This window comes from Pygocentrus nattereri, chromosome 29 (genome assembly GCF_015220715.1).
Source record: "Pygocentrus nattereri isolate fPygNat1 chromosome 29, fPygNat1.pri, whole genome shotgun sequence".
Lineage (NCBI taxonomy): Eukaryota > Metazoa > Chordata > Actinopteri > Characiformes > Serrasalmidae > Pygocentrus > Pygocentrus nattereri.
The window spans coordinates 15,334,809-15,362,755 of record NC_051239.1 but is presented as its reverse complement, the minus strand read 5'-3'; the positions used below and the strand labels follow the sequence as shown (position 1 = coordinate 15,362,755).

General features: G+C 38.6%; 1 protein-coding gene across 5 annotated transcripts in view; it reads right to left on the bottom strand.

Annotated features, from left to right (window-relative positions):
- tmcc1a (transmembrane and coiled-coil domain family 1a) overlaps positions 1 to 25,612 on the bottom strand; it is an 80,879-nt gene extending 55,267 nt beyond the window's left edge. Inside the window, exons 1-3 of one of the 5 annotated variants that reach the window (XM_017705726.2) lie at positions 25,440 to 25,612; positions 6,659 to 6,702; positions 409 to 1,195 (exon numbers count right to left, since the gene is read on the bottom strand). In XM_017705726.2, coding sequence (XP_017561215.2) covers positions 409 to 1,011 — 603 coding nt within the window. In that variant the 5' untranslated portion in view covers positions 1,012 to 1,195; positions 6,659 to 6,702; positions 25,440 to 25,612. Of the gene's footprint in view, positions 1 to 408; positions 1,196 to 6,658; positions 6,703 to 8,917; positions 8,944 to 21,673; positions 21,765 to 25,439 lie in introns of those variants that run through there. The other 4 variants (XM_017705727.2, XM_017705728.2, XM_037536234.1 and 1 more) reach the window with 4 other exon arrangements.
- Positions 25,613 to 27,947: the final 2,335 nt, after the last annotated feature.

Genomic DNA, 27,947 nt, shown 5'->3' with positions numbered 1-27,947 from the left:
CAGCCGCCTTCAGCTTCATATCACTGAAGAATTGGCAGTGGGCGATAATAAATCATTGTTTCATCCCCCTCATTAAAGGCATATGTTTCCCTAAATGTAATTAAAGTCCAGAGTGAGGTTACTGAACTTTACACTCCTCTGCTGTCACTGCAGACTGGCAGAGTCGCCTACAGAGCACCACTAGTATTCTGCTAATGAAGTAAAGCTTTTTTATTTGAGGACTGTCCCATTTCATAGAGGAAGATGCCAACCACTACCCCTTGTAACTCAGTTCCAAGGGGCAAGATGACAAGGGGCAAGTGGTAGGAGAAAAAATAATAATAAATGGTAATGGGCTATAATCTTAAATTGTAGGACCTCCTTAGTCCACTGAAAGAAATGGCTCTAAAGTCAGCATTTATTTCTTACCTTCTCTGCCTCCTCAGTTGACTGGTAGCCAAGGCTCGTGTCCAAGAGGGCGGGGCTGTTGGGTGTGTCGGAGGAGGAGGACGAGCGCGAGTGCTCTGCCTGCAGCACTGCATCATGGGTGGCATGGCGATGGATCAGGGGACTTCCTCTCAAAGGCGGATCCACCGCGGCGCCGCCTACTTTGGCCCAACGGTTCTGCAGGCTGGTGCCTCGCCTCATGCCGGTGGGCGGGGCACTGCCACGTCCGCCGATGGCAGCTGCAGAAGGGGCGGGACCAAAGCGCAGGTCAATCTCAGGGTCAAGGGTTTGGCCCAAGGGGTCACATTTAGGGTCCTCACAAAGGGGAACGAATGAGAAAGAGGAGGAGCAATGGGAGGAGCCAGCCGAATGTGGGCGGGACAAGTAGTTATGATGAGGTTGAAAGAACTGCCTCAAGCTCTGACCCAGCGCTCCCATGGACAGAGCATGCTGCGACTGAAGAGACCTCTTAACCCTTGATCCAAGAAGCCTAAATCGCTTTGATACCAGTGGATTATGGCTGGCCTGTGGAAACAATCTCCGCCCTTTTTTGTGGGCAGAAACATCAAAGGCACTGTGATCCATTAAAGGGGGCTAGTGCACTTCTTATGCAGAAAGACCTTTCAGAATAGAGGTGTTAGCTAACAAGAGTTTGGATGTGACATTCAATCAATCGATATGTTTTTCGGTGGGCTTGAATCCCGTCGGCAGCATTCTATTGGTTCTCCTGAGGTCATGCATCGGTCAGTCAGCTGAAAAGCATACTTGTCTAACAAAGGGAAAACAACATATGCCATTCATTATTGTGGGAGGTTAACAGAACGAAGTGATAGATGGACAAACCAACAACAAACAGGACAACTGACAGGGCATATTGAAAGATGTCAATCCATATAAACGCAACAAACTCAGGAAATGTTTATGACAGAGGGCTGGCCAGTTGAAATTGCCCAGTAATGGAAGCCTGTGGAAACAACACAGACTATGTGTCCAAAAGTCTACAGACATGCCTTCTGACTGGTGAATTTGGCTATTTTAAAGTGCACACACGTGTATGATTGTGCACAAAGAGCTTGTCTAATCTCCACAGAAAAGCACTGCCATTAGAATTGGACCATATGGAGCAGGCACACCTGAGCCTAAGGTCACCAGACCCAGTGTCTTGTATAAGCTAGAGGAGTACAAAACCTCCCAAGCACTGGGCCTTTGAACAGGAACTGTGGCCTCTGAAGTGATGGAGCTCCATCCAATACCTTTGGGATGAACTGTGGTGTTTGTGATCCAGAACTAGTCATCTACCATCACTATCTTACCTCACTAATGCTCCTGTGGCTGAATGCAATCAAGGTCTCACAACAATGTTCCAACATCTACTGTAAAGCCTTTTCAGAAGAGTAGAAATTGGTAATGCAGCAAAGAGGGGACAAACGTCCTCTTGATACCCTTAATTTCAGAAGAAACACCGGACAAGCAGGTGTCTACAAACTTTTGGACATATAGTGTATCATGGCATACAAAGCAAACATCTCTTCATATTCATGCAGGGTTTTATGGTTTTCAGGCAGTGAAAAAGTCAATGATGAAATGTTACACATTATACAGCTTTGATAAAAGTCATATCAGTATTCACTTTTATGTCATTACTCCTCCTATCCTATCATAATCTAAAACAGATGTTCAGTCATCCATTATTTTATGATTTGTCATCGTCAAGCAATAGAAAATGTTTCACCCCTTAAATTGACTCATCTTCTAAATGGAAATCAACCAAACAATTGTTAGCATTGTTTAAAAATCAGCAACACAATCACACACCAGCACATCAATCACACACCAGCAACACAATCACACACCATCACATCAAACACAAACCAGCAACACAATCACACACCAGCACATCAAACACAAACCAGCAAAACAATCACACACCATCACATCAAACACAAACCAGCAACACAATCACACACCATCACATCAAACACAAACCAGCAAAACAATCACACACCATCACATCAAACACAAACCAGCAACACAATCACACACCATCACATCAAACACAAACCAGCAACACAATCACACACCAGCACATCAAACACAAACCAGCAACACAATCACACACCAGCACATCAAACACAAACCAGCAAAACAATCACACACCATCACATCAAACACAAACCAGCAACACAATCACACACCAGCACATCAAACACAAACCAGCAACACAATCACACACCATCACATCAAACACAAACCAGCAACACAATCACACACCATCACATCAAACACAAACCAGTAACACACACACACACCATCACATCAAACACAAACCAGCAACACAATCACACACCATCACATCAAACACAAACCAGCAACACAATCACACACCATCACATCAAACACAAACCAGCAACACAATCACACACCATCACATCAAACACAAACCAGCAACACAATCACACACCATCACATCAATCACAAACCAGCAACACAATCACACACCAGCACATCAAACACAAACCAGCAACACAATCACACACCATCACATCAAACACAAACCAGCAACACAATCACACACCATCACATCAAACACAAACCAGCAACACAATCACACACCAGCACATCAAACACAAACCAGCAATACAATCACACACCATCACATCAAACACAAACCAGCAACACAATCACACACCATCACATCAAACACAAACCAGTAACACACACACACACACCATCACATCAAACACAAACCAGCAACACAATCACAGACCATCACATCAAACACAAACCAGCAACACAATCACACACCATCACATCAAACACAAACCAGCAACACAATCACACACCATCACATCAAACACAAACCAGCAACACAATCACACACCATCACATCAAACACAAACCAGCAACACAATCACACACCAGCACATCAAACACAAACCAGCAACACAATCACACACCATCACATCAAACACAAACCAGCAACACAATCACACACCAGCACATCAAACACAAACCAGCAATACAATCACACACCATCACATCAAACGCAAACCAGCAACACAATCACACACCATCACATCAAACACAAACCAGCAACACAATCACACACCAGCACATCAAACACAAACCAGCAATACAATCACACACCAGCACATCAAACACAAACCAGCAACACAATCACACACACCATCACATCAAACACAAACCAGCAACACAATCACACACCAGCACATCAAACACAAACCAGCAACACAATCACACACCATCACATCAAACACAAACCAGCAACACAATCACACACCAGCACATCAAACACAAACCAGCAATACAATCACACACCATCACATCAAACGCAAACCAGCAACACAATCACACACCATCACATCAAACACAAACCAGCAACACAATCACACACCAGCACATCAAACACAAACCAGCAATACAATCACACACCAGCACATCAAACACAAACCAGCAACACAATCACACACACCATCACATCAAACACAAACCAGCAACACAATCACACACCATCACATCAAACACAAACCAGCAACACAATCACACACCAGCACATCAAACACAAACCAGCAACACAATCACACACCATCACATCAAACGCAAACCAGCAACACAATCACACACCATCACATCAAACACAAACCAGCAACACAATCACACACCATCACATCAAACACAAACCAGCAACACAATCACACACCATCACATCAAACACAAACCAGCAACACAATCACACACACCATCACATCAAACACAAACCAGCAACACAATCACACACACCATCACATCAAACACAAACCAGCAACACAATCACACACCATCACATCAAACACAAACCAGCAACACAATCACACACCAGCACATCAAACACAAACCAGCAACACAATCACACACCATCACATCAAACACAAACCAGCAACACAATCACACACCATCACATCAAACACAAACCAGCAACACAATCACACACCATCACATCAAACACAAACCAGCAACACAATCACACACCATCACATCAAACGCAAACCAGCAACACAATCACACACCATCACATCAAACACAAACCAGCAACACAATCACACACCAGCACATCAAACGCAAACCAGCAACACAATCACACACCATCACATCAAACACAAACCAGCAACACAATCACACACCATCACATCAATCACAAACCAGCAACACAATCACACACCATCACATCAAACACAAACCAGCAACACAATCACACACCATCACATCAAACACAAACCAGCAACACAATCACACACCATCACATCAATCACACACCAGCAACACAATCACACACCATCACATCAAACACAAACCAGCAACACACACACACACCATCACATCAAACACAAACCAGCAACACACACACACACCATCACATCAAACACAAACCAGCAACACAATCACACACCATCACATCAAACACAAACCAGCAACACAATCACACACCATCACATCAAACACAAACCAGCAACACAATCACACACCATCACATCAAACACAAACCAGCAACACACACACACAGCAACATTTGTGATCCAGACTGAGATTTACATAAATGCAGAACTGCACATAATTGCACTGTTTCTTATGCTACTATGTTCCTCAGTTCAATATTAGCAGTGTAGGGTTGAATCTTGAACATCTGCTACCTTAGCACCTCGTGTGGAAATGTGGGAAGAAGTCTAGCTATTCACTTGCAACACCACAAACCAGTAGCACAGATAGGATAGTTAACACGGTTTTTATTATAATTATATAATTATATATAAATTATGGAGAGCAAAAATAATCGTGGGTTTGGGGACATAGAGAAGGACTGTGTTGCAGTGTAGGGTGGCTGCAGTTTACGTCTTTAGGTTCTGTCTTGATAATATATACTAGTATATGGGTCACTGATGTCATGTGCATTTTTTGTGCCCAGGTTCATTATTTTCCCAAATTTTATTTAATAAATACATTAAATAAAGCTTTCCGCCTGATGACTGCTGGATGGATGGATGGATTAAATAAATTCAGTAATTCAACAGTAACTCTTATGTGAAACAATTTTCAGTGCAATTTTCAGTTAAAATTAATTTTAGTTAATTTTGCCTCCAAACATCTAAAAATGTCAGGTGGTGCAATTGCCAAACCACTGAAGATAACTGAGTAAACTATAAGAAAAGATCATTTAATTATATAAACTTCTCATCATGATTTATGCTTGAAAACTTTGAAAATAACAGTACAAGAGAGAAAAGTTTCTATGGGTGTCTAAGTACTGTAGATATTGGTTTAATTTGAATTTAGTCTGAAAAGTCAGGTGGCACAACCAGTAAGTCAAATGGGGCATCCAGACCAGCACAGTTTTAATAATTGAAACGGGTAAAAGCTTTTATAACATTAACAATGTTTAACATATAAAATGCACATACACACACACACACACACACATATGTATATATATATATATATATATATATATATATATATATATATATATATATGTATATATATTTATACATATGTGTGTGTGTGTGTATATATATATATATATATATATATATATATATATATATAAAACATGCACATCATGTCCACTGTCATTTTGAAATAATTGTGTCATTGAGCCATATTATACCAGAATATGTGTTATTAGAAAATGTGTATAATCATAATTAATCATAATTATGAATATTCATCAATACTGAATGATATGGTAAAATACATTGTGATTAGATTTTTGGCAATGTGTCTCACAGATGGACGTAAGTGGCCAATGGACAAGAAAAGTGCAGACCTACACCATCTGCTGGTTGTATTTAAAACATTTTGAAACACGGGGCAATTTACTGACGTCCCTTCCCCATTAGCAGCGCTCAGATCTAAAGTCATCTGAATTATGAAAAGGTCAAGATAAAAATGCAACAAAAATATCTGATAATGGATTTTGTCTTGCACAACAATCACACACACTTTATACACTCAAACCAGCATTGATAGGCAGTCATCACTTTGCATATCCAAAATTTTTGGACCATCCTACTTGAATCCCTACTGTTGTAATTCAACCACAGCCTGTATGCTATGCATTTGCTCAAAAACGTCCACCAGGACAATGCCATAAACATCACCAGACAAAGGCTTGGGAGTTAGATACACATTCATTTGACTGCAGAGAAAATCGGTGGGAAAGAAGCAAAAAAGCACTTACCATCAGATCAACACAGCCAGGCTTTTCTTGAAGTACAGGGTCAGCTAAAGAGAGAAAGAAAAGTATGAGAGAATTAAACAACAGATAATAGTTAATAGTTATTAATAAATAAAAAAATAAGTAGATAAAGGTTTTGTTGTCTAAAATATTTCATTATTCTCTGTATCACTTATTAATGTGCATGATATAACAAATACAATTGATATGACAACTAATGCCAGACTTGTGAATGGTGGGATAACAGCCCCAATGGCGATGCTAACAGCCACACTCTTTTATATTTTAAAACAATGGTTTGGAAAATTTCTAATTTTCACAGTCTTCCCCAAATGTAGACCATCGGCCAGTACATGTTTGTTGCCCATCGTTTTCTTCTTTAGTTTTAGCACTGGAGCTATAAATCTAATGCAGCTTACAAATAATAGAAATACGTACCCCACCAAATAGCATTTAGCCACCAATTAGCATACACATCTGTTTCAGATCACACTGATTTGACCCCCTAAAACCCAAAATGTGCTTAAAACGATTGATTCCTCTTATTATGGTTATATACATAGATATATGTATGGTTCTTTAGGGGGTTCTTTAGTAAAGGAAATGGTTCTTTTTAGAACCATAAATTCAATATAGACCCATTTCATGCTTAAATGGTTCTTTGCATGAATAGGTTCTTGATTCATGGAGAATGTGTTGTATATGGTTCTATATAGAATCTTTGTGAAAATGGTTCTATATAGCACCTTAGCAGTTCTGCGATTGTTCCAGCTTCAAGCTTGTAATAACAGAAGAATCCATCGATCTTAAGAACAATTTCACCATGCAAAAAAACTCTTTAAGCATGCAAATAATTCTACATGGAAGTCATGGTTCTAAATAGAAGCACTGCTTTTCAAAAGAACCCATGAAGTATCATTTAAGGGTGTACTGTTTCAGCCATGCCACATACTTTGTTTTTCTGTTTTTTAATAGATAACGATATCAAACAGATTCAGAAACCACAGAAGCCAGTCAGTTGGAGATTATTTACGTACCTTAAAGACACAATAAATATAAGAAATAAATTGATAATCATTTTTATGTATTACTGTTATGCCCAAGAAACTGCTGGCTTGGACTGTCCCCAAACCTCAACACTCATCAAGACGAGAAGATCTATGAATATACAATGGCTATGCAAATTGTAAATGCCCTCTTGCCCCATTTTTTAAATCCTCCCCACCACTCTGCATGCTGAACATAGACTGCATGTAAGATATCACTCTAAAAAGAACTACTGTTTTTATCACAGGATAAAAAAAACGTGTAGCAGTGTAGAAACCACTTCAGCATGCCTGAGTTTTGTTGCTTCTTTTTTATCATTTTCATAGATAATAATGTGTCATACTGTGCCAGAAACAACATAAGCCTGTTTGAGATTACTGAGATTAATGAGATAAAATAGCATGATGCTAATTGGTTGGGTATGAGCTTCCATTACTTGCTAGCTACATTCGCCTCATAGGTTCAGTGCAAAATAAGCAAACTCCAGCCAGCATCTCGGTTTGATCTTTGAAATATATATCCATATATATATATATATATATATATATATGTGTGTGTGTGTGTGTGTGTGTGTATATCAGCTTGTTTTCTTTAGTCTATTTCACACTCATGTCATGCTGTTAAAACAATGATGTAAACCATGTAGAAACCTGTTTTTTTAACTCATAGCGATGGATGGAGTTTTGTCTTCAAACCTGGCTGTTCATCGTTGGATCAAACATAAATAGATACACACAAATGTAGCTTTTGTTCTGTGCGCTCACACACAGAGACACGACAGAAGAGAACGACCTTAAACAACATTTTCATACGGTGGGCTTATCCCCCTCCATCCAATTTTAATTCTGTTCCAATAATGCCGCCTGAACTGGAGGGGATTTGGCGTTTTCTTGATTGCCTGCTATATTTATTGTTGCTAAATCCTCTTCTGGCCAGCAGCAGACAAAGCCTCTGTCTAGGGGAGCGTGGAGATAGTTCCAGCTTTTCAACATGTCGTTTGGAGACGCTCCCTAAACTAGTAATAGAAAAGTCTGATTCCAGTTTCTTCCTCGACATTTAGCATTAAACACTCAACCGTAATATTCAGCTTCAAAGCCCAGCTCAGTCTGCTTAAAGGGAAATTCCACCAGTTTTTCAAAATGTCTGTGTTGTTCAAGATGTAGACAGTCATGCAGAGTGGTTTATTATGAAATGGTTCATTGTAGATAAACTTACCAGCGTGGTGGTGATGGGAACCAGGAGTCACACTGTCTACAACACAAACATAGCTGTTTTACTTACTATCCAAAACAACAAGTGAACCTACATGTGTCTCCTGAGTTTTTATACGTTGACAAATCTGAATAAATAAGTTTTCTTTGGCTGCTATTTTTACTTACAACACCCTGCATGTACTCTTCACTGAAGACCGGAATCTTCTCGCAAAACTACCATGAAACAATATGAGGCAGATATTTATGTGTCTTTCATGTAATAACTTTCTGTGATGGAGCTTTTAGAGGGAATGAATGCTTCGCTCATTGACTCTGTTCCCCATCACCACCACTGTGAACAATTCTGACCAAGTTTCTCTAGAATGGAGCATTTAACACCAAACAACTCCGAATGACTTTGTTTACATCATAACTGTCTGACTCCTTTCTTCAGACCTCCTAGTGGCATTAAATTGACTCATCAGAACATTTGACTCATATAATCAAATAACATATTTGAATTCAAGATATAATAACAATATATTATAACTATTTAATTTATTTAAATTCAAATTTCATGAAAAAATATTCAAATTCAAGGCTGACCTGAAATTGCCTTTAATGGCTGTGAAAAGTTAATTATGCAGGCATTTTGGAAAAATTGGTGGAATTCCACACCAATTAGCTGCTCAAATTTTTTCAGGTATCTAAAGAAAGGTTTTGTCAAGGTTGGGCGAGCATTTGTTGTCAATGGCAAGCAAGCGCATGTGCATCTTCAGTTTGGTAAGATGTAATACATGTAGGCTAGTCTGTTGTAGCCTTGTCGTCAAACAGTTTCATCAGTTTCATCAGCACTGCTTTGGTGAGTGAGTTAGCAGCCAGCCAAAGCTGAGTAACCAGCCAACATGGGAACCCCATTCTCCTCCTGCCCCCCACCCCCGACCCCAAGCGAATACCAGGGTATTTCACACACTGACTACATGACCAAAACCACATTCCTAATCCACGTTCGTAATTCCACTTGCGTTAGTTGAATATTTCATTCTAGAACCTCATGCATTACGATGGAGCTGGCTCTCCATTTGCTGCTATAACAGTCTCCGCTCTTTTGGGAAGATTTTTCATTCGGATTCATCTCAAAAGCACTGGATGGAGTTCAGGTCAGCTCCTCCACACCAAACTCGGCAAACCGTTTCTTCGTGCATGAAGACGCTGTCATACTGAAGCAGAAAATGGTCTTTATCAAATGACTAAGCATTAAGTCAGACGCAATTCTCTCAATGCTTTACTTTTTCAGTGGATTCATTTCTGATAGCAATATATGTAGCTTATGTACATAACATAACTAGTATTCTGGGTGAGCAATCTCAGATGTGACCGTCATACAGATATGGTGAATACATGCAGGTCAAACCAGCAGCACTAAATGTTTTGGCAAGTCAGTGTTAACATTATTGACTGCTATACAGCCTCCAGTAATGATTAGCACAAAATAGGACAATAGCCAAATGTTACCCCCCACCCCCCCCCCCCACCCCTGCTTTACCTCTACAGAATGACGCATTCATATGATTCTGAATTATTGAAAATTACATCATAATATGCTATGTAGGGGAATTAAGCTACATAGGGAAACTCAAAATTTCTGTATAATTAAATAACGTCTGAAAAAAGCTCCCTCCCAGGAAGTTATTACATGAAACGTCTGAGACATTGTTTAACAGTAGTTTTGTGATAAACGTATTTTAATAAATCTATTATAATCTTTTCATGGTGGAGGGATACATGAAGGGTATTTTAAGGCAAAAGAGAGAAAGAGTAAGAAGTTCCAGTCACAACAGCCATTAAGTACTAATTTTTTACTCATTCTAAAGAGATAAGATAATCCACTTGGATAAGGAAGAGGAATGTTTGAAAGTTAAATAAAATAAAAAATGTAAAAAAATGATTAAAAGCTACAGAGAAAATGGGGCTCCTAACAACAACCTGGAAGACCAGGTAGACACCAAAACTGTCCCCAGTAGATAAACAGCATTTATAGCTTTCATCTTTGAGAGAGAGGGAAAAAAAATCAAGCTGCTTAAGATCTGTCCATTCTTCCATTGTGAGACGACAACTCAACACAAGGGTCTGAAATTATGTGTAGCTGTTAAGAAGCCTCACTGAGAAAAAATAAATAAAAGGACCTCAAAATTACTGACGGTGTACTCTAACTGTGTTTACATTTGGATCTGTCACTTTCTTCAGTGACAGTTCTGGCTCTGCTCATTAAACAGAGGTTAGAGAGAGGGAACAGAAAGTGTCATGAGCTGTGTGTGTGTGTGTGTGTGTGTGTGTGTGTGTGTGTGTGTGTGTGTGTGTGTGTGTGTGTACATGCTGACTGAGCACAATTTTACATGCACTATCCTGTGAAAGGTGTGTAGACATTTTTTGAGAACACAATAGAGCTTTTGGAACAGCAATGACCTCGTTCATGAACACACACACACACACACACACACCCACACACACACACACACACACACACACACACAGAAAGACTCCTACAGAAACATACACAGCACTGTTTAAGGTGAATCAGTGCAAGCCTGGAGAACAAAAGGCCTTCTGGAAATCACTGTGCGCTCTCTCTCTCTCACACACACAGACAGACAGACACACACACACACACACACACACACACACACACACACACACACACACACACACACACAGAGTAGTGCAGCAGCCATTCAGTAATGCTCAACGCGTCAAAGTGCCATTGTTTGATTGTCTCTGCTAAGCTTACTCACATCAATGGACACACTGTGGTGACACCTCTGTGGGAAGAGGTCCAGCGCATTCTGTGTGTGTGTGTGTGTGTGTGTGTACAGTATGTGAGTGTGTACACCAGAGGAGGGCAGCGTCTGGTACGTTCCTGAATGCCCTATACTATAGGTTAGAGTGTGTGTGTGTGTGTGTGTGTGTGTGTGTGTGTGTGTGTGTGTGTGTGTGTGTGTGTGTGTGTGTGCATATGTCAGTGAGTGTGTTTGCAAAAATCTTCTGAGATTTGTTGACACTTTGATGCAATCAGAAAAGCACTGATAAGGCAATTCTTGACTGATATCTGTTTACACTATATTGCCAAAAGTATTCAGCCTTCACACACATATGAACTTGAGTGACATCCCATTTTTAATTTAGGGTTAGATATGATGTCGGCCCACCATTTGCAGCTATAGCAGCTTCAACTGTCCTGGGAAGGCTTTCCACATGTGTTAGGAGTGTGTTTATGGGAATTTTTGACCGTTCTTCCAGAAGTGCATTTGTGAGGTCAGACACTGATGTTGGACAGGAAGGCCTGGCTCACAGTCTCCACTCTAATTGATCCCAAAGGTGTTCTATCAGGTAGAGGTCAGGACTCTGTGCAGGCCAGTCAAGTTCTTCCACACCAAACTCGGTCATCCATGTCTTTATGGATCTGCTTTGTGAACTGGTGTGCAGTCATGTTGGAACAGGAAGGGGCCGTCCCCAAACTGTTCCCACAAAGTTGGGAGCACGAAATTGTCCATATTCTCTTGGTCTGCTGAAGCATTAAGAGTTCCTTTCACTGGAACTAAGGGGCCGAGCCCAACTCCTGAAAACAACCCCACACCATAATCCCCCCTCCACCAAACTTTACACTTAGCACAATGCAGTCAGACAAGTACTGTTCTCCTGGCAACCGCCAAACCCAGACTCGTCCATCAGATTGCCAGACAGAGAAGCGTGATTGGTCACTCCAGAGAACACGTCTCCACTGCTCTAGAGTCCAGTGACGGTGCTTTACACCACTGCATTCCACGCTTTGCATTGCACTTGGTGATGTAAGGCTTGGATGCAGCTGCTCAGCCATGGAAACTCATTCCATGAAGCTCTCTATGCTGTTCTTGAGCTGATCTGAAGGCCACATGAAGTTTGGAGGTCTGTAGTGATTGACTCTGCAGAAAGTTGGTGACCTCTGCACACTATGCTCCTCAGCATCCGCTGACCCTGCTCTGTCATTTTATGTGGTCTACCACTTTGTGGCTGAGTTGCTGTCGTTCCCAATCGCTTCCACTTTGTTATAATACCACAGACAGTTGACTGTGGAATATTCAGTAGTGAGGAAATTTCACGAACTGGACTTGTTGCCCAGGTGGCGTCTGATCACGGTACCGTGCTGGAATTCACTGAGCTCCTGAGAGTGACTCATTCTTTCACAAATGTTTGTAGAAGCAGTCTGCAGGCCTAGGGGCTTGGTTTTATATAACTGTGGCCATGGAAGTGATTGGAACACCTGAGTTCAATTATTTGGATGGGTGATTGAATACTTTTGGAAACTGTGTATTTTTTAGTGTATAGTGTGCATGCAGTGGGGTCCAAAAGAGATGACACTGAAAATCTAGGATTCTTTTCATTCAAACTTGGAAATAATCAACAGAACACTTTAGAATAAAAAATAAATAAAACAAAGAAAAGTTATGACAAGCAAAATGAATAAGAAGAGTGACTCAACACTCTTATAAGGTCCATAAGCAAACTAAAGCAAATCTGCATATCTGACCATGCTAACACTTTTGTACAAATTTTCAGAAACATGAACTGTTTGGAGGTCACTGTGATGTCTGACCTTTGAACATGAGGCAGTGTAGCATCCCGCTACCAGCTCATTAGGCCATAGACATGAGGGTGATGTGGCCATGTGGAGCAGCAAGCATGGAGCACCACCAGTACCGCCATGGCTGTGATGAAAGAGACTAAGTTAAATTATGTAAATAGTTGTGGAGGCTTGAATGATGTGTGTATGGGTTATTTGTGAGATTCTGTGCTGGACTGTGCTGGGTTTGGGGTAGTTTGTGTTGGGTTTACTGCCTACCATGTACAGGAAGTGCACAGCTGTCGATGACCTGCCTGAATGTGGATTACTGGTATTGTGTTGATTGAAATTTCTTTATAATTAAATAGGGGGGAGTGATTTGATGTGAAATCTAAAAGAAATGTCAGAATTGTTTACAACAGTGGCAACAGATGTCTGAAGCATTTAATGCCTTTAAAATTCCCAATATGTATAAAGAAAAAAAAACTTTGTATATACACATGTATGAGATACAATATATGCATAACAATAGAAAAATACTATTACAAAACACAATAGTGTAACAAAAATATGATTGCAGACAGGCCAAAGGAAAGTTAACCCTTTCACAGTCTTTTATTATGTAAATGTAATATCCATTAAACACAATCTATTTATTAAACATAAACAAGCCACACTCTGAATGCATCTGCCTGTAAAGGCTGTGTGACCTGGCCACAGTGCATGAATTCTTTGGCACACTCACACATGCACACACATTTGTACTCTCGTCACCTATTTAAATAACTAGTATTGCTTCAGCGTGGAGCAACCTGATCCTTCATGACCTACTCTCAGTGGGTTACAGCAGCAGGTCAAATGTGTGGAGCATCTCCAAGACAGCAGATCAAGGATCAGGAGCAAAGAAATATACTCTGTCTGAAACACCTGACCTACATGGGCCCCCACAGCAGGACTCACACAGAACACACGTTCAGCATAGCAGGGACTGAAACGCTAGCTTGCCGTTACACAAATATATATCCCCAAGTTACTATTACTTCACATGTTAATGGCTAACTGCAACGTGATAGTTTGGTCAAAAATCAATTCAGCTTATGTAGTTTTCCCATCACACCAAATGTAATCAATCAGCCATAACAGGTTTGGTGTCTGAAGCTAGCTTTTTAAGATTCGCAATGGAGCTACAAAACTAATAGCTAACAAGTAATGAAAGCTTATAACCAATAATTAGCATTGTGCAGACTGCATGCTTAAATCTATAACAAATGTCATACAGTGTCATACAGAGGGTTATAAGCTTCCATTACTTCCCAGCTACATTAGCCTTGTAGCTCCAGTGAAATCTAACCGTGGATGGAAATAGTTGGTCAGTTGGGGACGTTATGAGCGTGAATAGACGTCCAAAATCAGTTTAAAAGAAGTCAGCCCATTGGTGACATGTCAATAATGTCAATAGACGTGCAAAATCCGTTTTGAAAATATCAGTTCATTGGTGACCTGTTAATAACGTCCATAGACATCCAAAGTGTTTTTAAAGAAGTCAGTTTATTGGTGACCTATTAATAACATCTATAGATGTTCACGATCAGTTTTAAAGAAGTCAGTTTATTGGTGACCTATTAATAACATCTATAGATGTTCACGATCAGTTTTAAAGAAGTCAGTTTATTGGTGACCTATTAATAACGTCTATAGACGTTCACGATCAGTTTTAAAGAAGTCAGTTTATTGGTGACCTATTAATAATGTCTATAGACATTCACGATAAGTTTTAAAAAGTCAGTTTATTGGTGACCTATTAATAACGTCTACAGACGATCATGATAAGTTTTAAAAAGTCAGTTTATTGGTGACCTATTAATAAAATCTATAGATGTTCACAATCCGTTTTAAAAAGTCAGTTTATTGGTGACCTATTAATAACGTCTATAGACGTTCATGATCAGTTTTAAAAAGTCGGTTTATTGGTGACCTATTAATAACGTCTATAGGCGTCCGAAATCAGTTTTAAAAAGTCAGTTTATTGGTGACCTATTAATAACATCTATAGACATTCACGATCAGTTTTAAAAAGCCAGTTAATTGGTGACCTATTAATAACGTCTATAGACGTTCATGATCAGTTTTAAAAAGTCAGTTTATTGGTGACCTATTAATAACGTCTATAGACGTTCATGATCAGTTTTAAAAAGTCAGTTTATTGGTGACCTATTAATAACGTCTATAGGCGTCCGAAATCAGTTTTAAAAAGTCAGTTTATTGGTGACCTATTAATAATGTCTATATACGTTCACGATCAGTTTTAAAAAGCCAGTTAATTGGCGACCTATTAATAACGTCTATAGATGTTCACGATCACTTTTAAAAAGTCAGTTAATTGGTGACCTATTAATAACGTCTATAGATGTTCGAAATCAGTTTTAAAAAAGTCAGTTCATTGGTGACCTATTAATAACATCTATAAATGTCCATGATCAGTTTTAAAGGAGTCAGTTTATTGGTGACCTATTAATAACATCTGTAGATGTTCACAATCAGTTTTAAAGAAGTCAGTTTATTGGTGACCTATTAATAACATCTATAGATGTTCACAATCAGTTTTAAAGAAGTCAGTTTATTGGTGACCTATTAATAACGTCTATAGACGTTCACGATCAGTTTTAAAAAGTCAGTTAATTGGTGACCTATTAATAACGTCTATAGACGTCTGAAATCCGTTTTAAAAAGTCAGTTTATTAGTGACCTATTAATAACGTCTATAGATGTTCATCATCAGTTTTAAAAAGTCAGTTAATTGGTGACCTATTAATAACATCTATAGACGTTCATGATCAGTTTTAAAAAGTCAGTTAATTGGTCACCTATTAATAACGTCTATAGACGTTCATGATCAGTTTTAAAAAGTCAGTTTATTGGTGACCTATTAATAACGTCTATAGACGTTCATGATCAGTTTTAAAAAGTCAGTTAATTGGTCACCTATTAATAATGTCTATAGACGTTCATGATCAGTTTTAAAAAGTCCGTTTATTGGTGACCTATTAATAACATCTATAGACGTTCACAATCAGTTTCAAAAAGTCAGTTTATTGGTGACCTATTAATAACGTCTATAGACGTCCGAAGTCAGTTTTAAAAAATCAGTTCATTGGTGACCTATTAATAACGTCTATAGACGTCCGAAATCAGTTTTAAAAAGTCAGTTTATTGGTGACCTATTAATAACGTCTATAGACGTCTAAAAAGTCAGTTTTAAAAAGTCAGTTTATTGGTGACCTATTAATAACGTCTACAGAAGTTCACGATCAGTTTTAAAAAGTCAGTTCATTGGTGACCTGTTAATAACATCTATAGACGTTCACGATCAGTTTAAAAGAAGTCCGTTTATTGGTGACCTATTAATAATGTCTGTAGATGTTCACGATCAGTTTTAAAGAAGTCAGTTTATTGGTGACCTATTAATAACATCTATAGATGTTCAAGATCAGTTTTAAAAAGTCAGTTAAGTGGTCACCTATTAATAACGTCTATAGACATTCACAATCAGTTTTAAAAAGTCAGTTAATTGGTGACCTATTAATAACGTCTATAGATGTTCACGATCAGTTTAAAAGAAGTCAGTTTATTGGTGACCTATTAATAACATCTATAGATGTTCACGATCAGTTTTAAAAAGTCAGTTAATTGGTGACCTATTAATAACGTCTATAGACATTCACGATCAGTTTTAAAGAAGTCTGTTTATTGGTAACCTATTAATAACGTCTGTAGACATTCACGATCAGTTTTAAAGATGTCAGTTAATTGGTGACCTATTAATAACGTCTATAGACATTCACGATAAGTTTTAAAAAGTCAGTTTATTGGTGACCTATTAATAACGTCTATAGACGTTCATGATCAGTTTTAAAAAGTCAGTTAATTGGTGACCTATTAATAACGTCTATAGACGTTCACGATCAGTTTTAAAGAAGTCTGTTTATTGGTGACCTATTAATAACGTCTATAGACATTCACGATAAGTTTTAAAAAGTCAGTTTATTGGTGACTTATTAATAACGTCTATAGACGTCCGAAATCCATTTTAAAAGTCAGTTTATTGGTGACCTATTAATAACGTCTATAGACGTCCGAAATCCGTTTTAAAAAGTCAGTTTATTGGTGACCTATTAATAATGTCTGTAGATGTTCACAATCAGTTTCAAAAAGTCAGTTTATTGGTGACCTATTAATAACGTCTATAGACGTCCGAAATCAGTTTTAAAAAATCAGTTTATTGGTCACCTATTAATGACGTCTATAGACGTTCACGATCAGTTTTAAAGAAGTCTGTTTATTGGTGACCTATTAATAACGTCTATAGACATTCACGATAAGTTTTAAAAAGTCAGTTTATTGGTGACCTATTAATAACATCTATAGATGTTCACAATCAGTTTTAAAAAGTCAGTTTATTGGTGACCTATTAATAACGTCTATAGACGTTCATGATCAGTTTTAAAAAGTCGGTTTATTGGTGACCTATTAATAACGTCTATAGGCGTCCGAAATCAGTTTTAAAAAGTCAGTTTATTGGTGACCTATTAATAACATCTATAGACATTCACGATCAGTTTTAAAAAGCCAGTTAATTGGTGACCTATTAATAACGTCTATAGACGTTCACGATCACTTTTAAAAAGTCAGTTAATTGGTGACCTATTAATAACGTCTATAGATGTTCGAAATCAGTTTTAAAAAAGTCAGTTTATTGGTGACCTATTAATAACATCTATAAATGTCCATGATCAGTTTTAAAGGAGTCAGTTTATTGGTGACCTATTAATAACATCTGTAGATGTTCACAATCAGTTTTAAAGAAGTCAGTTTATTGGTGACCTATTAATAACGTCTACAGAAGTTCACGATCAGTTTTAAAAAGTCAGTTTATTGGTGAACTATTAATAACATCTATAGACGTTCACGATCAGTTTAAAAGAAGTCAGTTTATTGGTGACCTATTAATAACATCTATAGATGTTCACAATCAGTTTTAAAGAAGTCAGTTTATTGGTGACCTATTAATAACGTCTATAGACGTCTGAAATCCGTTTTAAAAAGTCAGTTTATTGGTGACCTATTAATAACGTCTATAGATGTTCATCATCAGTTTTAAAAAGTCAGTTTATTGGTGACCTATTAATAACGTCTATAGATGTTCAGAATCCATTTTAAAAAGTCAGTTTACTGGTGATCTATTAATAACATCTATAGACGTGCAAAATCAGTTTTAAAAAGTCAGTTTATTGGTGACCTATTAATAATGAACAACAAAAAGAAAGCTGTACTCCAGTCCAGAGATATTATGTTATGTTTCTTTTCTCAAAGATACTTCTGTGATGCTTCCTGTGTTATACAACTGCATTCTGTACTATTTACTACCCAGTTCCTTCTTTGGACTGTGCTCTATTCCTTTAACAGATAAACACTGACCAAAATAAGACAGAAGCTTTTTAGTTCCCAGCAGTCTAGTACAGTTTAGAAATCTCATGAGTCTTAGGAGAACATATAAAACCAGAGACAAGCTCAAGCCCTTTGCATTAATAAGAACATGTCGCATAGCACTACTGCACTGTTGTTTAGACCCACTGAAATAAACATTTAAAATAACTAATAAATAGATTTGTAACCATCAGTTGACTCCTTATTGGCTACATTTTAGACAGGAAAATATTATTTCTATTATATGGGAACGTATTTCAGATTTGAAAGGTTTCAATATATATGCAAATGAAAAGACATCAAAGGCCTTGCGGCATTTTAGTTATTGATTGATAAGTAAGACAAAATAAGTAAGAATAAGTAATAAGTATGATGTTAGAATGGCTTTCCCCTTCCACAGATCTGTCTGTTTTTTTTTTCTTTTCTTATTTGACTTCTCAGACTGTAAAATGAAGATGAATTTTGTCTTGTTAAATAATTATCTTGATTTCCTTCACATTAAAATGCTGAAAATCATATACAATACTGACACAGCTCATGGTTCAAAGGGGAAAATTCTATCTGAATTGATGCACAGGATCTTTGTCATGGTCCTGATGAGGTTCATGGTCCAGTTTTATGTTCCACAAATGAAATTAAGAATACACATTTTCGATAAAGTTTCCATTTAAACAAACAAAGTTCGTTTTATGTTCACATGGGAATCAAAACTGTTAGTTAACTATAGGAAGATTCTTTGCATGGGGAAAAGTTTCTTCACATTAATTAACAGATAATTTGTTAATTAACAGAGAAATTGACTCTATAAAGCACCAAAATGGTTCTTCTATTGAACAGTGTACTAAGCATGACATGGTTCTATATAGGACTCATGGTAAATTGCTGTCTTTTTCAAGTGTGTACTAGTGTAAATTAATTTGGGATGACTTTTCAATGCCTTTAAACCCAGAAACTGTGCCTGCTAGGTGACTCTGGTAGTATATTTCAATTTATTTATGATTATTAACGTCGTCTTTTCTACGGCAAAGCTTGGACGTCTTTTCAACGTTTATTTTCAACCATAACAAAACGTAAATTAAGCAGTAGTTATGTACCTGATATCAAGGTTAAATAAACGGCCTTAAAACACCTTAAAATGACGTCTTTAATGTGACTACTTTGGTTTTTCAACGGCTAAGTTTAGACGTCTTTTCAACTTTCACTTTGAGCCTTAATAAAGCGCCGTTTAAACGGCAGTCAGATACATGATTTCAACATTGTTTCAACGGCCAAATGTTTACTGGGAAAGAAGCAAAACCACATCTTATAGTGTCGTTCTGTTTTTCTGAAAAAAACATGGTTCTCTGGGTTCCTCAGTAAAAGGAATAGTTCTAGGATTTCATGGTTAAATGGTTCATAACAACAGAGGAACCATTTAGGGTGCTACATTGAACCATTTTCAAAAAGGCTCTATATAGAACCATCTAAAGCACATTCTCCATCAGTCTGAAGAACACTGTTATGATGCCAAGAACCATTTAATCATGCAAAGGGTTCTTTGAGTGTTAATGGTTCTATATAGAACCATTTTCTTTGCTAAAAACCCCTTGAAGAACCATCTTTTTAAAGAGTGTACTCGTATATAGACACTCAAGAAAACTGATCAAATTCTATATTAACCAGAATAACCAAATGACAGTACAGAAGAAATGGCCTGTGCTGTACATGTGACTGCATGTCTGTTTCTCAGGTCAGTCAATAATCGCTATACAAACACGCCGCCCCCGGCTAGCCATGACTGCATTAAGGCCTGGTGTCCCATGCAAAGATTAAGCCTGGTGCCGTTCTGAATGATTTGGAAAGGAGAATCACTGCTGATTAATCCTGAATCCTGAGTCTGAAGAAGCTAAAGCATCCATAAAAATGTGTGAAAATCAACAAATAATACACACAAATCTCTGGTCGGGAAGCCATTTCGTCAAAAACCTCAATAAACCTCAGTAACTATATGACGGACAGAAATCTGGGCTCAGTCATATCGGTCTTCCACAAAGTCGGATCAAAATCTTACAGTAAGTAAATAAAAAAGATGCATCCTTTTCACTGTGGCTCATCTAATCAGCCTACAAAAGTGATAAAAATCATGCACATGGCAACCTGGAAAGCATGAAAAGCAATCCTTTCTGCAGAAGAAAGCCAGTTAGGCCTGTATATGATAATGCACAGACAAGTTCAACTGAAATGCTGAGCTGCTGTTGTAGGCTGTGTTAATAATGATCAACTTAGGCTGGGCCTAAACACCATTCAGTCTTCCCCAGACTGTCCGAAGGTGCTGTCATCACGGTCATGGGGCAGAAGCCAAGACCTGTCTGACCCCCATGTCACACCAGCCAAAATCTCTCTGACACATTCCTCACCCACTCCTGGAGGTTTTAAAGGTGACCACTTCTGCCTAACCCTAATCCTGGTCCCAGCAAGTGTTCATGAGATTTAATGACACACTTCCATGTCTTAACCTCCACTCCTTCGGTGACTGACCAATAGTAACTGCTGCTGCTCGGACATATGAAGCACCACAACTTACACCAGGGCCAGTAATAGCAGGAATAAAGTGAGTCCACTGAAGTACAACGGCCAACACAGTGATCCAAATGCTCTAGCGATGGTCAAAGGCAGTGGTCAGCTCATTAGTAAACCAGAGAAGGCTGTACTACTCACACCAGCGCGTCTCGGGTCAGTCCCGCTGCTGCAGTGTGATTTTAACGCTCAGCTGTTTGAACGCATTTCAGCTCAGCGCAGATTACGCGAGCGGCAACGTCACGGCGCACTGAGACAACGTGAGAACGAGAATTGTTTTCCCACCCGTATTCGGGGAGGCCACGCCCCGCTCTCGGATTGGCTGGTTAATTCCCCCCGCCTTCTTTGTGGTTGGTTAGTTGTGTAACGCCATTCGACGGACTGCTGGCGAGGGTGGATTATTAGCCAATCGTAGCATCCGTGGGCGGGGTTTGTAGGAATACGGGTGGTGAAAACTAGGCCCTGTGCACGACAGCACAGTGGCCTGAGCTGGGAAGAGAGTGATGAGGCCGCCTGTGTGGTGGGAACCCTGGGGGGCGAGATAACCAAACACATGGTCGAAGAGCATTAATGCACTGCCCATCCTTTTAGAGGCGGTGTGTGTGTGTGTGTGTGTGTGTGTGTGGGGCCATGTAGGCTGTGTAAATGTCTATGGCGACCAAATGGACAGCTTTACAATTGGGCATGTTTGGATGGTCTATTTCTAATAATAAAGTAAAAATACTACATTGCATGGACGTGTTTCTTTTTATAATTGAAATACATTTCAAATACATTGCAATCCATGCCAGAACACATTCCAACTACTAAATGTATTTCAAATATATTGCCATATTAACCAAATATATTTTAAAATGCATTTATTTTATGTTTAGATACCTTTTGAAATGAATTTATATTCCAGTGTCTCAACTTAAGTAATAGCAAATGTACCTTTAACATGGCAAAGTCACGTGTTGTAGGTATTGATACACTGTGAACGTGCAGTTTGATGATTTGATATCTTCTTTATTTCAACTACATTTTGCACGAGCGCTGTCTTACCATATCCGTACTTGGTTAATGCAAAGCACAGTGTAAAACACAGACGTCAGTACCATTTATTCAGCTTAGGTACATTTATTTATGTCTTTTATGCCATAATTCATTAGACAGTATGGTTGGCCGTTGAGAATATTCTTGTTTCGTTTATAGCATTCATTGTCATTCATTCATTTTAATGTCTCAATGATGTCTTTAATGAGAGTAAATCAGAGAAAGAGCAAGAACTGCACATCCGGAGCAAGAACTCTACATCCAAACTGGACATTTGATGATTTTAGCGGGTGAAGTGAAGTTTGTAATCTTCTTGTATTCTTACTCAAATGCATTCTTGGTGTAGTAGCATAATTTTATTGAATATAAAATTCTTTGCAAAATTTAAAGAGATATTCGACAGATTTTTAAAACTGAACATAATTTAATCATTGAAATGTTGAAAAAGTCATTCAGAATGTTTTGACGTGAAGTGATATACAGTAGAGAAACATACTCACTAGAAACCAGAGGCTGCAACATCTACAATGCAAATATACCCATTTACTGTGCAAAAGATCAGTGAACCTACACGTGAGGTTTTAATGTGTAATGTTGAAAATGGTAAAATAAATGATAAAATCTGAAAAAAAATGTTTTCTCTGGGGACTAAATTTACTTACAGTGCCCTGCAGTTACATATCCAGTCTGAACATATTTTATTTGGCCAAAATCTTATTGTAAAAAAAAATTGTGAAATAACTTTCTTTGATGTAGTTTTCAGGGTCTGGGGAAAGGGAGGTCTGGGCCTCATTGCTCAGGATGCTGCCCCCGCGACCCAAACCCCGGAGAGGCGGAAGATGATGGATGGATGGATGGATGGATTAAATTAGCTTACTGGCTCAGTAAGTTACTCTGGAATGACACCTTTAACATCACACTGCTCTGAATGAGTAGTTACGGAGAACTTTAGCCTGCTTTGGATCATGAGGTCATCGGTGACACTGAGATGAAACCATAAGACTCAAATAGATTATCAGGTCATTTATAAGAAATACACTCTACATACTGTTTCTGCAAAGTTGATCAGGCCCCAATTACTCTGTCAATGGAAAGGGACCACTGACCAGATATTATTTGGGTGGCCAGTTATTCTCAACACAGCAGGGGCATTCACATGGTAGTAGCAAGGTAGTATATGTGGTGCTGGTGTTTCAAGTAGCTGTACTTTGTCACCACATGTAATTTTTTGCCGGAAAAGCGGAATCACCAGGCAGGAGGCCCCTCTTGCTGTGAGGTGACAGCGCTCCCACTGCGCCATCATGCCGCCCTCACCTTTCAGTCCTTACATTTTAATGTTTGCCTTCAGAGTACTCATAACAAGTCTGAAAGGCCAGGATAACTGTCATTTTCTCTTGCCACCAGCCAAGTTCTTATGCATTCAAGTATATTTTAGTTTCATACCTCGATGTCCGTGGCTTCCCAGTCAGGGAATCACCAATTTGACATTATTTATCCAGTTTTTATCCAGTCAGTCCCACTAATGATGTGATAAATGATCTGCTAATATGTCTGGGGCACAAAGCATCGTGGTCATGGTAAAAACCATGGCATCTTGTGGGCACTGCACTGTTAACTACAGAGAAAAATGACTCAGCCCAACAGTTACAGTCCATATTGACCCTGGACATCGACAGATTTATAGTGGAGGGCTTAGGTCTGCCGCATTAAAAACTCACTTTAGAAGCACACAGAGGCAAGTGAGTTAAAGGGGAATTCCACTATTTTCATAATTTGTGAATAATTTCATAATATCTGAATAATTCAATTAGATGTGAACAGAGTCTTTCACAGTGGTTTGGCATAAAATGGTTCATTGTACAGAAACCGAGTGACTCTGATTTCCCTACGCTGGTCGTGATGGGAACCAGAAGCCTTAATGTCTACAGCACAAATATAGCCTTTTTTTACTATCCAAAACCACCAATGAACCTACATGTGTCGTCTTAGTTCTTATATGTAAGATATGATGGTAAAATAGCCGTAAATCTGAAAAGCTACTTTTATTTGGGGATAATTTTTTAATCCACCACGAATGGATTAAAATACATTAGGACCAGGTTTGAAGAGCAGCTATGTATGTAACTAATGTTTCTTGGACTTCTTGGAAACCTGGAACTTCCATACATTCTATGAAATTGTTTGTAAAGCATATGGATGCTTTTTCCACCACAGGACCCCACAAGAAAAATGCTTTTTTATTAAAAGAAATTGCTAGTTTAAAAAGTAAGAGGCAAAATATTTCCTTTTGGTTACTGACATTACTGTTAAATTCATTACTGCTATTCCTACACTAAGTTAAATGTAGGAATAGCAGTACAGAAGAGGCAGAGTAGCCTAAATCCCTAATGAAATGAAAGTATCGTCACTTCAGTGAAAAATGACTTAAATGATCTTTTGTAACAAAGTATTGGGGGAAAAACCAGAGTATTGAGTTCCCTATAGAAAATCAAAGGAACTAAGAACATCTAGCATCTTTTAGCATGGGAAGTTTGTTAGGTGCTATTTTTCTCTTTTTGGGATCCTAAAATAAAATGCTAAAAGGCAAGAGGTGTGAACAGTAATGCAAATGCTACCCAACAGAGCACAAACTAAAGGATGAGCTAAATGCAGCAAAACCTATTCCTTTTCTTACAAATGTATTTGAAGGAGCAAAAAGTGCAAAAGTGGTGCAATTTGAAAATACACGGGCAAAAATATATCACATTTTTTTATTCCAGTACTCATGACCAATTACTGTCTGCCTTAGTGCAGGCGTCAATAGAAATACCCCACAAAGATAACAGAAATGTGTGTTTGTGTGTTAAAGAGAGATATCAAAACATTTTCTTACCAAAGGTTCAGACAGCTTTTTTTCCCTGTGCCATATTTCAGAGGAAAAACACCTTAAGCCTTCACACACGTCCAGCAGCTGAGCATTGTTTCAGATTCCGGCTGTAGTTCATGCAGTGCAGGTCAGAGGCTGCTGGGCCAAGAGGCTTCACAACAGGCTGCGAGAGAAAGTGAGAAAGACAAAGGCCAGTCACAGGCAAAATACACCATTTGTTCCCTCAAACTGAACGCATGCAAGAACACATAATGTAGCTTTGTTTTGGGTGTCAATCGCACTCTCTCACTCACACACATATACACATACACACACACACACACACACACACACACGCACACAAAATGCTGACATACTAGCCTACCCGAGATACGTCAAACATTTGCATATAACACATTCGAAGGCCAGTAAAGTGAAATGCAGACTAGTTCATGCAAAATGTTGAGTTAAAGACTCCAGTATGTGGGGGTAATAAAACGCACCTTGTATGTGTACAACCTGTAAACGTGCAAACCTCAATTCCAAAAATGTTGAGACAGTAAGAAATGCAAATAAAAACTGAAACAATGATCTGTAAATTCACTTTGACCTGTTTTAAAATGAAAACAGTACAAAGATATGATATGTAATGTTTAACTACATATTTAATGTTTAGCAACATATTTGTTTAATGTAAATATACACTCATACTGAAATAGATGCCTGAAGCATCATGATCAGGACCACAGGAGCATGTTTACCACTGTGCAACGTGGCCTTCCCTTTCAATAACACTTAATGTAAATAACTGGATGTACACTATACAGCTAAAAATATGTGGACAGCCCTCTTAAGTACTGAGGTCCAGTGTTTCAGAGATTTGCCACGGGTCATTCTGTGAAAATTTCCTGCTAAATCTGCCCCAGTCAATTGTAAGTGCTATTATTTTGAAATGGGAGTGTCTAGGAGCAACAACATCACAGTCAAGTGGTAGACCGCACAAACTCAGAGCAAGGGCCGGCATTTGCTGAAGCGCCTATCCTGTTTCATCACTCAGTGAGTTCCACCACCAGTAAAAGAACCACATACCAGATCTTCATGAAATGACTTTGCAAGGACAATCAGCAACACACAATGTTCAAATAAAAAAGCCAAACGTTGGCTGGAGTTGTGTAAAGATTGCCACCACTGTACATTGGCGCAGTGGGCACATGTTCTCTGGCATGGTGAATCAAGCTGAACTATCTGGCAGACTGATGGATGAATCTGGATTTGGCAGATGCCAGAAAAATGTTATCTATCAGAATACGTAGTGCCAGCTGTAAAGTTTGGTGGAAGAGGAATAATGGCCTGGGGCTCCTTAGATCCAGTGAAGGTAATGTCAATGCCATTATATGTTTCCAACTTTGTGACAACAGTGTGGGGAAGGCCCTTTCCTGTACCATTGTGCACAAAGTGAGGTTCATAATGATATGGTTTGATTCATTTGGAGGAACTTCAGTGGCCTGCACAGAGCCCTGACCTCAACCTGATTGTGGGCCAGACCTTCACTGCCTGACCTCAAAAATGGTCTTTTGACTGAATGGGTGCAAGTTCCCAAAGACACTCCAAAATGTTGTGGGAAGCAGTTCCATAAGAGCATGTTATAGCTGCAATTATATAGGAGGCCAACTCTACATTAATGCCCCTGGTTTTGGAATGAGATGCCCAACAACAAGCTCATATGCTTGGGAGCGATGTAGTTGAATATTATTAATCATGTCAACACACTATGAGTCACACATTAGTGTAGATATTAAACAGCAAGAGTTCATGGAGAAATGATCCTTAAAGTCAGCTCACCTTGAGCAAAACACTGACAAACATTAACAGATGAAGGGAAAACACTGGCTTGTTTCTGTTTTTCCTTACTTTCTGTAACGCTGGGGAGTAATGCTTGACGCAATGACATTGGAATGCAAAAGCTTGCCGTAGTAGAGGTCAAAGATTTTCACATATATAGACAGATTGCATCTAGGCATAGTTTGCTTGTCTGACAAAGACCTATTGAGGAAGTCTAGTAGGAAATAAGTTTATTCAAGGAATGTTACTAAGCTGTCAGTAACATGAAACTCTCAGTATTATGAAGGTTATGAAGTTGTAAGTGTGACAAACTGAATTGTAGGCTCACATATGGATCCTCAGGGTTTAAGAGATGTCAAAGAACACTCAGAAAAAAGGCACTGAACTGTCACTGGGGCAGTACCCTTCTTGTCACTGGGGTGGTACCCTCAAGAGTACATCCCAGTACTGTTAGTCAGGGAATATAATTGTACCATAATGCACTGAAATTATATTTTCAAATTTTTCAAATATTTTCAAATCTCCAGGCTTTTTATTTTATTGTCCTGTTTTAAAACATTTTCACCTGGGAAAAACTTATTTATGGTGCACAATTGGACCTTAAAACCACTGCTGTATCTTTGAGGGTACATTTACATTGTAGCTTGATGAACAAAATATATACCTGCTTCTTTGATCTGAGTTTTAAATAAA